The sequence below is a fragment of the Sminthopsis crassicaudata genome, chromosome 3 (assembly GCF_048593235.1).
Source record: "Sminthopsis crassicaudata isolate SCR6 chromosome 3, ASM4859323v1, whole genome shotgun sequence".
NCBI lineage: Eukaryota > Metazoa > Chordata > Mammalia > Dasyuromorphia > Dasyuridae > Sminthopsis > Sminthopsis crassicaudata.
In genome coordinates this window covers 614,421,170-614,434,606 of record NC_133619.1, presented here as the reverse complement: position 1 = coordinate 614,434,606, position 13,437 = coordinate 614,421,170, and the positions used below count along the sequence as shown (strand labels likewise).

General features: G+C 44.5%; 1 protein-coding gene and 1 long non-coding RNA gene across 5 annotated transcripts in view; one reads left to right on the top strand and one right to left on the bottom strand.

Moving 5' to 3' along the window:
- Positions 1-13,437, top strand: part of ARHGEF10L (Rho guanine nucleotide exchange factor 10 like) — a 245,485-nt gene that overhangs the window by 81,948 nt on the left and 150,100 nt on the right. For all 4 annotated transcript variants that reach the window (XM_074306088.1, XM_074306087.1, XM_074306091.1 and 1 more), the window contains exons 5-6: positions 9,828-9,910; positions 11,038-11,121. In XM_074306088.1, the coding sequence (XP_074162189.1) occupies positions 9,828-9,910; positions 11,038-11,121 (167 nt within the window). The remainder of the gene's footprint in view (positions 1-9,827; positions 9,911-11,037; positions 11,122-13,437) is intronic.
- On the bottom strand, positions 1,139-11,321 carry LOC141564076 (uncharacterized). The gene is made up of 4 exons (XR_012488567.1): positions 10,425-11,321; positions 9,738-9,963; positions 3,197-3,280; positions 1,139-1,278 (listed from the first exon to the last, which is right to left on the bottom strand). It is a non-coding gene; the product is annotated as an uncharacterized LOC141564076 (long non-coding RNA).

The following is a 13,437-nucleotide window of genomic DNA, read 5'->3' as shown; positions in this document are numbered from 1 at the left end:
ATAGGATTTAAGAAGGATGAGGCATTGGAAGGTGAGTTTGAGGGAACGTCAGTATGGCTGCTGAAGTCCCCTTGTGTGTTTGAGGGAGCATTGATATATGGCTGAAGCCCTCTTATACAAGGAAAGTGGAAAGAAAGGGAGTGAATGAGCCGGGTGCTGGACTTGGGAAGGATGGGGAATGTCCAGGGGCTGATGCGGCTGTCTGATGATCTGGATTGGAGGGAAATTGTGATGCAAAATTTATGCAAGTCATGGTGTCTGAATATAGAGACAAAGGGGGAAGAAAATAGATCTGCTTCCAAAGGTGCTAGTGTTCTATGAAGATACATTATTTAAACAGAGATGGGCAATGCAGTTCAAGGAGGGAGAAAGTATGCTGTCATTACTGCCTATGTGCTTTGGGCAAATTCCTTCCTCCCTCCCTTCCCTTCTTTCCCTTCCTCCCTCCTTCCCTCTTTCATTCCCTTCCGCCCTCTTTCCTTCCTTCCTTCCTTCCTTCCTTCCTTCCTTCCTTCCTTCCTTCCTTCCTTCCTTCCTTCCTTCCTTCCTTCCTTCCTTCCTTCCTTCCTTCCTTCCTTCCTTCCTTCCTTCCTTCCTTCCTTCCCTTTTTTTTTCTTTTGAGTGGCAGTTGGGGTTATGTGACTTGCCTAGGGTCACACTGCTAGTGTCTGAGGCTAGATTTGAACTCCGATCCTCCTGACTCCAGTAACGCTCCCCTCCTCTTTCAAGGCTCACCCTTCTCCCTGGGTCTGAGATCTCATTTCTTGGGGACTTTCTTTGCTCTCCCACATTCATATCTCTGTTACCTGTCTTCCTGAGCTCTGGTAGAAAGTTGGAAAAGAAAGCACGTGGCCAAATATAGTGCTTCTCCAACTTGGGACTACTTTGGCACACTTGGTGAGGAAATGTTCTGTCCTCCCCAGCTTCCATGAAATATTCAGTAAGTGTCTTTGGGCTAGGACAGTAATAAGCAAGGAAGAAGAAAGAGTTGGGAAGAGAAAGTTGGAGAGGGGTTCTCGCTCTCTTTCTTTCTCTCTCTTTCTGTTTCTGTCTGTCTCTCTTTTTCTCTCCTTCTCTCCCTCTCCCCCTATTCCTTTTCACATGGCCTTCATGACCTAGGAAACACAACAATCCAAGGTAGAATGAACTCTGCTCATTTGGGCTCCCCTTCCCCCCTCCTCATCCATTCTGAGATCTGATACTCAGGAAAATGAGGAGGAAACCTTCTTCTCTCCTTGCTGACCCAATGAGGTCCCGCTTGATGCTCTCCCTGGAAACCTGTGAATATGTAGAGGGAAGGTTCTGTTGTTATGGCAACAGAAGGCTTGCCCTTCCATTTCCCCACGCAGTGAGGACCTGGCCTGCTGGCACACTTGCTGAGGAAATGTTCTGTCCATGAAGTGTTCAGTAAGTGTCTTTGGGCTAGGACAGTAGTGAGCAGCCTCATGATGGAGCACTGTCCACATCCTGACTCTTGTTTTCTACCATATAAGAAACTTTTTTGTCTTTCAGTTGTGTCCAGCTCTTTGTCCGCTAGCTGGAGTTTTCTTGGCAGACACACTGGAGCAGTTTGCCACTTCCTTCTCCAGCTCATTTAACATATGAGGAAATTGAGATAAACAGGTGAAGTGACTTGCCCAGGATCACACAGCTAGGAAGTGTCTGAGGCTGGATTTGAATTCAGAAGGATGAGTCTTTCTGACTCCAAGCCCACCCCTCTATGTACCAATGCACCCCATAATAGCCCCAGAGCTAGCATTTATACATTCTATAGCTCTTGAAGAATTGCACAATAGGCTTCTGACTCTCAGTAGCTGTGTGACTCGGGGCAAATCAGTTCCTCACTCTGTTGAGTTTCCTCACCTACAAAACAGGAAAGTGGACTGGAAAATAGTTTCTTAATCTTTTTCCACTCATGACCTTTTTTTCCCCAAGAAATTTTTACGTGATGCCGAGCATATAGGTATATAAAATAAGTACATGAATTAAATATTCATTGATAATAAATCATAATTTCATGACCCCCCCCCCCCCCCACATTCAGTTGCATGATCTCACAAGGGAAGTTTAAGAAGCTTTGGATTAGAAGATGTCTAAAGGTTCTTCCTGTTCTAAAACTCTGATTCCTTCATTTTATAGAGGAGTAAACTGAGTGCCGGAGGAGCTACATCACCACTCAGCAGGCATTTTTTAAGCATCTACTGTTTGTCAGACATGATGCTAGAACCAGAGATAAAAAGACAAAAGTGAGAAACTTTAAAGGCCCTGTCAAAGATTTTACTGTTTAGTGAGGGGAGGAGTGTGTGTGTTTATGTAAACACACAAAGCATACATACATACACATATATTTATATATGTATATGAAATAAGATAATCTTATGGGATGGGAAGACACTAGAAGGATGGAGGCAGGTTATGGTACCAGGAAAGGCCTCCAGGTACTTGAGCTAAGTCTTGAAGGATGAGGAATTATAAAAAGTAGAAGTGAGAAGAGAGAGCATTCCAGGCTTTAGCATACTGCTTGGCACACAGTAGGCACTTAATAAATGTTGATTGATCAATGGATTCTAAGTATGAGGGACTGACAGTACAAAGATTCCAGACTGCAGTTGGGGAATGGTAAGAGCAGTGCTCCTCAAACTTTCTAAATAGGGGCCAGTTCACTGTCCCTCAGACTGTTGGAGGGCCGGACTATAGTAAAAACTCTCCTTCCCTCAGCCCATTTGCCATAACCTGGCGGGCCGCATAAACGTCCTCAGCGGGTCGCATCTGGCCCACGGGCAGTAGTTTGAGAATCCTAGGTAAGAGACTCAGTTTGCCCCATATAAGTGGGGATGAGGGAGAGTCTAGTAGAGTGCGTCTAGAAGCTCCCTTAGCTCTGCTATTGTAGTGGAAAACCAAGTTGCCAGTTGAGGGCTGGATATTTGCAGGGTCCAGGCAGCTGTTTTCCAAGATCTGACTCCCTTCCAGGCCCCTTCCAGCTATACCCTTTGCAGTGACCAGTAATTTCCTCAGAGTGAAAACTTTCCTGAGGCAGATCACACCCATTTGTCTGTAACTTGGAACCTGACACTCAGTGGTATTAGTGACTGGCCTGGTTAGCCATTCAGATTTATGAGAATAAAATCACTTTTGCCTTGAAAACTATTGGATTTCTGGATTAGAAGCTCTGCTCAAAGGGCAGGGCCTTCCTTACCTGGGCTTTCCACCTGCGGTAGGAGGCAGGGGCTCCTTCTGGGGTTGTCTGATTGTCTCCTTGGTCCGTGGTTGCTTCCCCTCCCTAGAGAGGAAGAGTGTTGTTCTTTAAGGAAGTCCAGAGAAGGATGGAATTCCTTGTTCCTTATTGATTTGAGAGCCCTTCCATTATGGAGCCTTTGGGGAGAAGTTGCAGTGTTAGCTTAGAGAGACAATGGCTGCCCTCAGCTGCCAAGTTCTCATAAGATTCCTTAGTCAGGAGCCGGGCAGTGGAGGAGACCTAAGCTCCTGTGCTCACGGGAGAAGAAAAGGGCAGCAGGGAAGCCCAGCCTGAGCAGGGCTTACAGGGCAGAGACTGGAGTGGGAGAAGCTGGGTCAGTGGTCCAGGTAGGCCCGGTGATTTTGGCATTCACCCGATGGGGTCTTGGGAGTGCGCTCTAGCCATCTGTAGTTGGGAGGCAAAAAGGAAGGTGCTGAATCTAAGAATGGTGGGTGCAGGATGGGATGGGAGGGGAGGGGCAGCCCAGTCCCCGAGCTAGGGACCCCAAGAAATTTGAGCGAAATAGGAGCTATCATCTGAAGAGATGAAGACTCTTGGAAGAGAGAACTATGGGGGACATTGCAAGGCTGAACTGGGCATGGGAGTCTCTTGTATGTTTCTGCACCTATACTGTGATTCCCAAAGTATTGAACACCTCCACGATTTATGAAGAAGACAGTCTAGACTCTATAAATGACTTGAATAGTAGAGCCCTTTCAGGTTTACAAAGTGTTTTGTGTATGTTATTTCATTTAAACTTCAAAAATCTTCTTCAAGTTAAGTGTTCTAATTACCCATTTTACAGATGAGCAAAACAGAGGTGGAGAAAACTTGTTCTCGTGGTTTGGTATTACTGAGTGAGACAGTATTTGTTCATCCAAAGCAGTGAGCTGGAGTCAGGAAAAATTCACTCAGAATCCACTTTTGGACACTGACCAGCTGGATGACCCCTGAGGGAGCACTTCACCCCTGCTTCAGTTTCCTCATCAAATAGGGATAAAAACAGCACCTCCCTCCCAGCGTTGTAGTGAAAATCAGATGAGATAATATTAATAAAGTGCTTAACTTGCAAAGCTTCTTACAGGGTACATAGGAGGTGCTATATAAATACTGCTATCATTAAGGGGCAATTAGGTGGCGCATCCAATAGAGTGGAGGGCCTGGAAGTTCCAGCGTCAGACACTTACTAGCTGTGTGATTCTGGCCAAGTCCCTTAACTCTGCCTCGGTTTTCTCATCTTTAAAATGGGGATAAATATAGCATCTACCTCCCAGAGTTACTGTGAGCATCAGCTGAGATAATATTTATAAAGTGCATAGCATAGTTTCTGGCACACTGTAGTTCAGCATAAATGTTCGCTGCTATTATTATTATAATGAAGGATGATCTGAATTAAAATCCTTTGACAATAACTGTGAGTCTGGACAAGACATCTAATCTCTGCCTCATTTTCCTCATCTGTAAAATGTTTTTTTTTTTTTTTTTTTTTTTTTTTTTTTTAATGAGAATCAAATGAGATGATATTTATAAAGTGTTATGTAAACTCTTAAGTACTATTTAAGTTGTTGTTGTGCATAGCTTTATAATAATTGTTCCACTGTTTAATCATTATTAATAATAATATCTCAGTGAATCTATACAGAGGAGATACAAGCTAACTTCCGAGGAGAAGGCACTCGTAGTAATTGGGGGAAGAGTCTCTTGGAAAAGGTGGCGTCTGAACTGAGTCATTAAGGAAGCCAGAGAGGTTAAGAGCTTGAGGAAAAGAGGGAGGGCATTCTAGGAACCGGGATGCAGCCCATGCAAAAGCCTGTAGGCAGGAATGAATACTCATGTATACAGAACAGCAATTGTTTGGATTGTGGAGTGAGTGCATGGGAAGGAGTCAGGTATAAGAAGCCTGGGACTGTAGGAAGGGGCCGTGTTGGGAACGGCTTTCAATACCAAATGGTAGTTTTATGTTCTGGAGTTAATAGGGAGCTATTGGAGGTTATTGAGTAGGGGATGCATGAGTTGGATGGTAAAGACTCCCCACTGATTAGTGAACACGGTCTCTGTTTCTTCGCACTGTGCATGTCTTGGGGGAGAGGGCCTGGGCCTTGTCCAGCGCTCAGAGGAATCCACCCAGGCCTGACGTGGGATGGCCCAGCTCCCTCCCATTGGGCTTGGAAAGGAGGCGGCTACCCAGTGAGATTCCGTAATGATGTGGGGCCTTGTGGGCTGCAGCTGACTGTTGTGTGGGAGGAAACGGCCCACTTGGCTCCCCTCACAGCCCTGTCCTTCTCTCTCACTTTTGACCCTGCCCTTCCAGGACTGCTGAGTGGGAAGTCCTGCTGCCCAAGAAGAACCTCAAAGTATCATTGTCCTTTTCTGTATCTCTAGTTTACCATGGTGCTTTGTTCATAGCTTTTTGTTAGTAGAGAAGTCAATTAACGAACTAGCATTTATTAAGCACTTACAGTATACCAAGCTCTGAGGACACAAAGACAGTAAAAAAGCACAGTACTGACCTTCATGGAGCTCATAATCTAATGGAAGAAGCATCTACAACAAAATAATAATTATACTAGTGATCTAGCTAGCCTTTACACAGCACTTTCAGGTTTCAAAAACATTTAAAAATATTTTAACATTTGATCCACCACCCTTAGAGGTAGGGAGCTATTTTACAGATGAAGAAACTGAGGCAGGCAGAAATTAAGAGACTCAGTCTGTCTCAGAGGTAGGATGTGATTGAATCAGTATTCAAACTCAGGGTTCTTAGCCACTCACTGCACCACCACCCAGCTTCCTCAGACTCTGCTGGAGAGGGCTGTGACTCAAAGAAGCAATGGCCTCCTGCTTTAATGAACCTCTACTCTGTGGCCCCCAGGAAGCCTGGCTGCTCAGGGCTGGTGGCAGGGAATAGCCACTCTCCCATCCCTCCCATGCAGGTTAGGGCAGGTACCAGCTCCTTCCTTGGATCGCACTCTGTCCATGCACCGCCTCACTGGAATGTTGGCTGCCCCTCCAGACCACCCCCGCAGGGCAGCGTTCATACTGGCGTCCCGGATCTTCCCAGCTGAAAGAAAAGTCAAGTGAGCTAATGGCCGTAAAGCACACCCAGGTTCTATTCCTTGCCTTCCGATTCACCCCCTCCCATTCCTATTTGTATGAATGAAGAAGCATTTATTAATAACTCACTAAAAGTTAAATATTCGCTAACCACTGGGGTTACAAATTTAAAAGGGTCTTCCTTGCCTAGGAGGAGAACTAATTATTTTGGGGGAAACGACAGTCATCCCTTTTATATTCTTGAGGATGGTCAAAATTTTTTATTTTATCCAAATTTTCTAGTTCAAGGGGGCACCATGCCCTTAACCCCATGATGCGGAAGAGATAATTGTATTTATTTAATAGAGGGGTAGCCAAGGAGGGACACTTTCATCACAGTGAATAAGACTACTGGGAAGTAGGTTGACATACTCTATATAGGATTAATGGCAGATTTAATTTGATTCCTGCTCTAGGAAATATCCTAGAAAGGAGGGAGTGTGCTGAAGCAGAGATAAGGATGTCCCCCTAGCATGGGGGAAGGGTACTCTTTAAGCTGGAGGTGGAGTTGTGTCGCCTCTGCCCCCAATCCTCCTGTGTCTGTTGTGGTGGTGGAGGAAGGTGGCCAGGAGGAAGGAGATCATACCATTTAGAGCTTGGAGCTATCTCCTTAAGAATCATCCGCTTCATTCCCCCACGATGAAACTAAGGATTTGAAAAGTTAATGAATGATCATAGTCATACTTAGTAAATAACTCCCAGGATTCACCATTGGATTTTATAACGTCAGATAACAGGTGCTTCCCCACCAAAGCAAACAGTATTATAATGCAATTAAAATAGATTTGGAATCAGGAAATCTGGGTCAAATATTGACCCTAGACACTTAATAGCAGAAGGATTGTGGACAAGTCATTTGGGAATTGGATTAGTGGACCAGAACCCTAGGAAATTTTTAAATGTTCATGGTCTCCCCTCGATTAGATTTCTAAGTTCCCTTCCAAATTTAAACTCCCAAATTCCATGATCTGGATTCAAATCCTGCCTGACAAGTCTATAAGCATTTATAAGGACTTAACTGTGTGTTTAGCTCTGATAGTTCCTGTCCTCAAGTAACTTACATTCTCCCTTCCTCCCCAACCATTTTAAAATACTATTTTTTCCCAATTACATGTAAAGATAATTTTCAACATTCTTTTTTGTAAGATTTTAAGTTCCAAATTTTTCTCTTTCCTTTCATTCTCTCCCTCCTCCCCAAAACGTCAAGCAATCTGATACAGGTTATACATACACAACCATTTTGAACATATTTCCATATTCGTTATGTTGGGAAAGAAAAATCAGAACAAAAGAAAAAAACCATGAGAAACAACAACGAGGTGAATAGTGTCTCTTGATCTGCATTCAGTCTCCATCGTTCTTTCTCTGGATGAAGATGGCACTTTACATTACAAGTTTATTGGAACTATCTTGGTTCACCTCATTGTTGAAAAGAACCAAGTTGATCATCACGTAATCTTCTTGTTGCTGTGTTCAATGTTCTCTTGTTTTTGATCATTTCACTCAGCATCAGTTGATGTCTCTCCAAGCCTCTCTGTATTCATCCTGTCGATCATTTCTTACAGAACAGTAATATTCCATAACATTCATGTACCACAATTTACCCGACCATTCTCCAATTATTGGGCATCCACTCAGTTTCCAGTTTTTTGCCACTATGAAAAGGGCCACCACAAACATTTTGCACATGTGGATCCCTTTCCCCTCTTTTATGATACCTTTGGGCTACAGACTAAATAGAGACTGCTAGATCAAAGGATATGCACAATTTAATACCTCCTTGGGCATGGGAGCTTTTATTCTAATAGGGAAAGACGATACCCAAATAGGAGGTAAAAAAGATGGCTCCAGGAGGAGAGTGAAGGTGGGCTTGGGGTGTCTGTGTGCAAGTCACGCATCAGAAGGAGTCTTGTCTATCCTATCTTATTATAGAGAAAGAAGCAGACCTAGAGAGAGGAAATCAGCCAAAGTCATTTAACCTCTCTGAGCCTCAGTTTTTTCATCTGTAAAATGAATCTATTTCAGGGAATCCTTGTGAAGAAAGTACTTTCGAAGATATAAGACGTTATAGAGGTCTGGACATGACTGAAAAGGACTGACACCATGTGTTAGACACTGATAATGCAAAGAGCAAAAAAGAAATGATCTTCAAGGCTTTTATATTCTATCATGTACATATATTTATGCAAAGTCTATGCAAAATAAGTAGAAGAGAATTAAAAACACTTTTTTTGAAGGGGAAGCTCTTAATATCTGGAGTGGGAAGGGGGAATTAGGAAAAGGCTTCAGGCTCTCATCCCCAGTGGGAAAGGGTATGGCAGTGCTGCCCAGTGGTTCTGCTCACCATCCCTGGGTCTCCCCTGACCCAGACTCCCTCCTTAGCTCCTCTTGCATCATCTCCTCCTAAGTGAATGTAACCTCCTTGAAGATGATTTCTCTTTTGTCTCTGAAATTTCAGTGCTGAACACGTAGCTAATAACTAGCTGTTTCAGTTCGCAAAGTACTTTCCAGTGATTAATAGTAATATGTATCATAATTAATAACATCATAATTAATATCTTTTAATAGCTCAATTATTATCTGATTTTATCTCCACTACAACTTTGGAAAGTAGGTACTATTATTATCCCCATTTAAGGAGGAAACTAAATGAGTGGTTAAGTTAGTTGTCAGGCGTGGGGGTAGGGCGGGCTCACACAACTACCAAGTGTCTGAGGCGGGATTTGAACTGGGATCTTTTAGACTCCAAGCCTGTCTGTGTAATAAATGTGAATGGGTCCAGAGGGCTCCGGAGGGGAAAGTGAGGCAGGTGCCGTTGCTCAGCCCTCCCTCACTTAATTCCAATCCACTTTCTTGTCATGGACCCCTTTGACAAACAATAACAACCTCATCCATTTACACGCTCCTGGGTTGGGGAGGACACCTTACTTTTCCTCTGTGTCTCTCCCTGAGCATTATTCAAAGGCCTTTTTGATCCTTGGGTGAATGTGTGTTCTCATCAAGCGTGGGTGCCCCTTACTAGCAGGGCAGCCAGGATCCAACTGTGTCTTGCCATCCAGGGATTGTTCCTTAATTCTTCCATCCTTCATGTTAACTCCATTGCCCTTCGTAGGTGCAAAATAATTATTTGCCGAATGAGTGAATGAGTGTTGAGTTAACCCTACAGCTAAGGAACATAACAGGGCCTCTGTGCCCATTCCCTTTAGACTTTTGGAAGTACTTTCATGTGTATTGCATATGAAACTGTGAGTTGGGCAGTTTTATCCCCATTTTTACAAATGGAGAAACTGAAGAGAAGTTTGCTCGAGGTTATATAATGAATTCTGGCAATGTTGGGCTAGACTAAGGTCCCCTGATTTTGTCCCTTGCTTAGATGTCCCTGGCTCTGATGGGTGTGATGCCCCCTTGCCTGTTCTGCCAGGATTGTGCCCCCATCCTGATGACCGAGCTCGGGCTGTTTCCTGCCCCCTGCAGCCTTGTGGTATCTCTCTCCCTGCAGGATCCTGGCTGTGGTGAGCAATGGAGAACCCGTGGGAGCTGGGAGTCGGCGTTCCAGCTGGAAGCGGAAGAGCTCTCGCCGAGGTATGGGCTCCTTGGGTTTGGGGGGTGGATTTTACATGTATAAGTGACTTTCTCTGGAAAGAGAATATAGTAGTCTGCTTTCATCCCTGCTTCCCCCCCCTCCCCCCGCCCCGAAAGGTAGGATTCCATCTCTGAGGGCAGGAATCTGTATGATTTCTGATAGAGAAAGGTCTTTATAAAGTTGTCAAAAGGATCATCCTTAATGAGAGAAGAAGGGCCATATTGGACTAAAGGACTATTTAGCCTTTATTCCATAGAATTATAGAACTAGAAAACTATAGCACAATAAAACCATAGTCTGGGGGTGATGACCTAGGATGTGGGGGAACAGCTAACTCCCTATATTTTTCTGAGCCTTGGAGGACCCTCAGACCTTTGACAGAGATAGAATGGACCATCCCCTCTCTGATCTGCACCCCTGGGAGGAAGAGGAGTTAGGGACTTCACCCTGCACCATCTAGTAAGTGATGAATTGGACCCTGTTGTTCCAGCCTACTAAGGAAGCCCAACTTACCTTGGGGTTGGGGAGAAAAGAGGCCCCCTTTGCAGTGTTGTCTTGGCAGGTGGGGCTGACCCACTGAGTCCGCTCCTGGAAGCAGCTTCAATCATTCCTACTTAGTTGGCTCTCAGCCCAGGAAACCTGCAGCTACCCTAGGGTCTCTGCTGGGCCTGTTGGGAGACCCTCTCCCCCAGGGGTTCTGGGACTCTGCTGATAGTTTGAAGAGGCTGGTAGATGGCTCATAGATTGCAGGAAGGATGGTGGGTGGGGCAGGAGAAGGCTTTGGTAGTGACGCCTGACTGCAGAGGAGAAGGTGGGGGAGGGTGGGAGGGTGAGAGAGGTGATTTAGCTAATAGCTATTAGGGTGAGCCCTCTCTCTTTCTTGCACCCCCTCCTTTTCCCTGTCTCTTCTCCTGAAGCCTTCAGACTCTGATGTTGGGGCATCCGGAGGGAGACTCGGGATGCAGCTGAGGTTTCCAGCAAGCTGGGAGCTGGCCACTGGTGCAGTTCTGAAGTCAGCCTGAAAGGCCCCTCCCCAGCAGCAGGCCAGAGTTGCTCCATGCTGACCTTGCTCTCTCCCTTGCTGTTTTTGTCTCTTCCCTCGCTCCCTTCTCTCTTCATCTCCCAGCTGACCGTTTCACTTTCCCCATCTTGGAAGAAGATGTGATTTACGATGACGTCCCCTGCGAGAACCTGGACTCTCACCAGCACGGTATGGCCTGCCACATCTTTTGGGGATGGAGAAAAGGGCTGGCGTGGGAGGCTTTCCTGGTCCTTGTCCTGGGCTGCCCTGTTCACAGCCTGAGGCTTCTTCGTCTTGATTTGAAAAACCACGTTCAGTCCAATCTTGATTCAGAGATCAGAGGAGTTTGGTGATGGGGATGCCCTAACGTTTATTAAGTACCTGTTATGTGTCAGGCCCTGGGCTAAGGGCTTCACAGATATTATCTCAGATTATCACAACAGGGGCAGGGAGATGCAGTTAGAACTCTCAGGTTACCTATAACAATAGGTTACTGAACGATAGAGAATTTCAGAGCTGGAGGGTTCTTAGGAAATGTTCCTGCTAGTGGAGCTCCCTCACTTCTCTCATTTCACAGAGGAGAAAACTGAGCCCAACATGAGGGAAGTTACTTGTCTAGATTCACAGATAGTAAGTAACAGAGCTGGGATCCAGCCCAGGGCTATCAGCCTGGCCTCCTAAGCCATCCCTGGGAACGCAAAGGTCTGTAGTCTCGTCATAAAATCCTTAGTGGATGGCCTGGAAACCTCTCAGGTGCTGTTTAGAGGCACTATACCTGACACGTAGAGAGAGATTAAGGAGACCAGGGATCAGTTTTCACGCGGACATTTGTCAGAAACATGAAATGAGAGAACAGTTCATCTCCTGTAAGATGGAGGGAGAGTACCTGCCCTGAACAAGTCACTGGTTATTGCAAGGAAATTGCTTCATAGAGAGGGAACAGGGAGGAATTGACAGAAGGCCAGCCTTAAAATCATGAGGAGCTGGATTCGAGTCCTTCTGTCTGACATATTGGCTAAATAACCCTGGATAGATCATGTAAGTTCATGTATTCCAGACACCCCTCTAAGTTTGGAAGTTCGAGAATAACTGGCTCCTTTCAAGTTCTAAAGTCGCATGCTCTACAGGAAGACTTTTCGAATCCTCCTTAACACTGCGCCTTTCCTAGTGCCTTATGCTTATTGGAAATTGTTTCTATATAGTTGCTTTCATGTGATGTTCTCTATTGTAAAGCTTCTTAAATGGTGGTTTGTAATCCCTTATGGGGTTTTGTAACTGAATATGGGATTGCAAAATCTTGATTTATTATCTGTGAAAGTTTGATTTGTATACCTATTTTATATATCCAAAATCAGGTAAAATTTTCTTTGGTAGCAAAAAGGGATTGTGAATGGAAAAAGTTGAAGAAGCCCTGTTATATTAGACTATACTCTTTCAGAAGAGGAAGTTTTTTTTCCGTCTTTGTATGCACACAGCCTGGCACACAGTAGGTGCTTAATAAATGCTCATTCATCCACAACATGCATTGTGGAGGGAGTAGATTCACAAGTAATATAAGTCTAGAAAAAAACGGGCACTTTGCAAACTCCAAAGCTTTAAATGCATGAGCTCTGATGACAATGATCAACACAGTCATGATAATGATAATTATTATTAGTAACTCTTTCTCTGTTGGACATCTTCAGAGTGTTGGGCTCCCAGTTGAACATCAGACATGTGTTTTTTCTTGCTGTTGGAGTTTGAATTCTCAAGTCTATCGATGTAAACTTGGAGGGAAAGAATGCTAATGTCTGACTTACTAATTAGGTCATGTTGGTGAAATCACCTTGGTTTCCTCTTTTGTAAAATAGCCATTTGGATTCACTGATTGGTCTCAAGTAGAATTGGAGACTTGCCGGTGACATATTGACTTAGAAAACCACAGATTAACAAAATATATGTGGATTTGTTTTATTAAACATTTTCCAACTAATTTTAATTTATTTTGGCCCCTAGTTAGGGCTTGCAGCCAGTGAAGCTTGAGTTTGACACCTCTCACCTAGGAGGTCCGTCCATGTTATAAGTTCTAGGTCCCTAAGTAAATAACGGTTCTCTTCTATGTGCCTGATGATAATGCATCAATCATGAAATAGAGTCATGTATAATCACAGGGTCGCTAGGGGGTGCCGAAGTGCACAGAGCACTGGGCCTGGAGTCAGGAAGAGCTAATCAGGAAGGAGGGTAACTAGGGGATTCCATAGTGCACAGAGCGTGGGGTCTGGAGTCAGACTCCTCTTTCTGAATTAAAATCTGGCTTCACCTGCTTCCTACCTGTATGACCTTGAGCCAGTCACTTCACCCTGTTTGCCTCAGTTTCCTCATCTATAAAACGAACTGGAGAAAGAAAGGGCAAAACACGCCAGTATCTGCCAAGAAAATCCCAAATGGAGTCACAAAGTCAGACATGATTGAAAAATTACTAAACACTAAAATGTGCTAATAAAAGGTGACATTTCTATGGTGAAA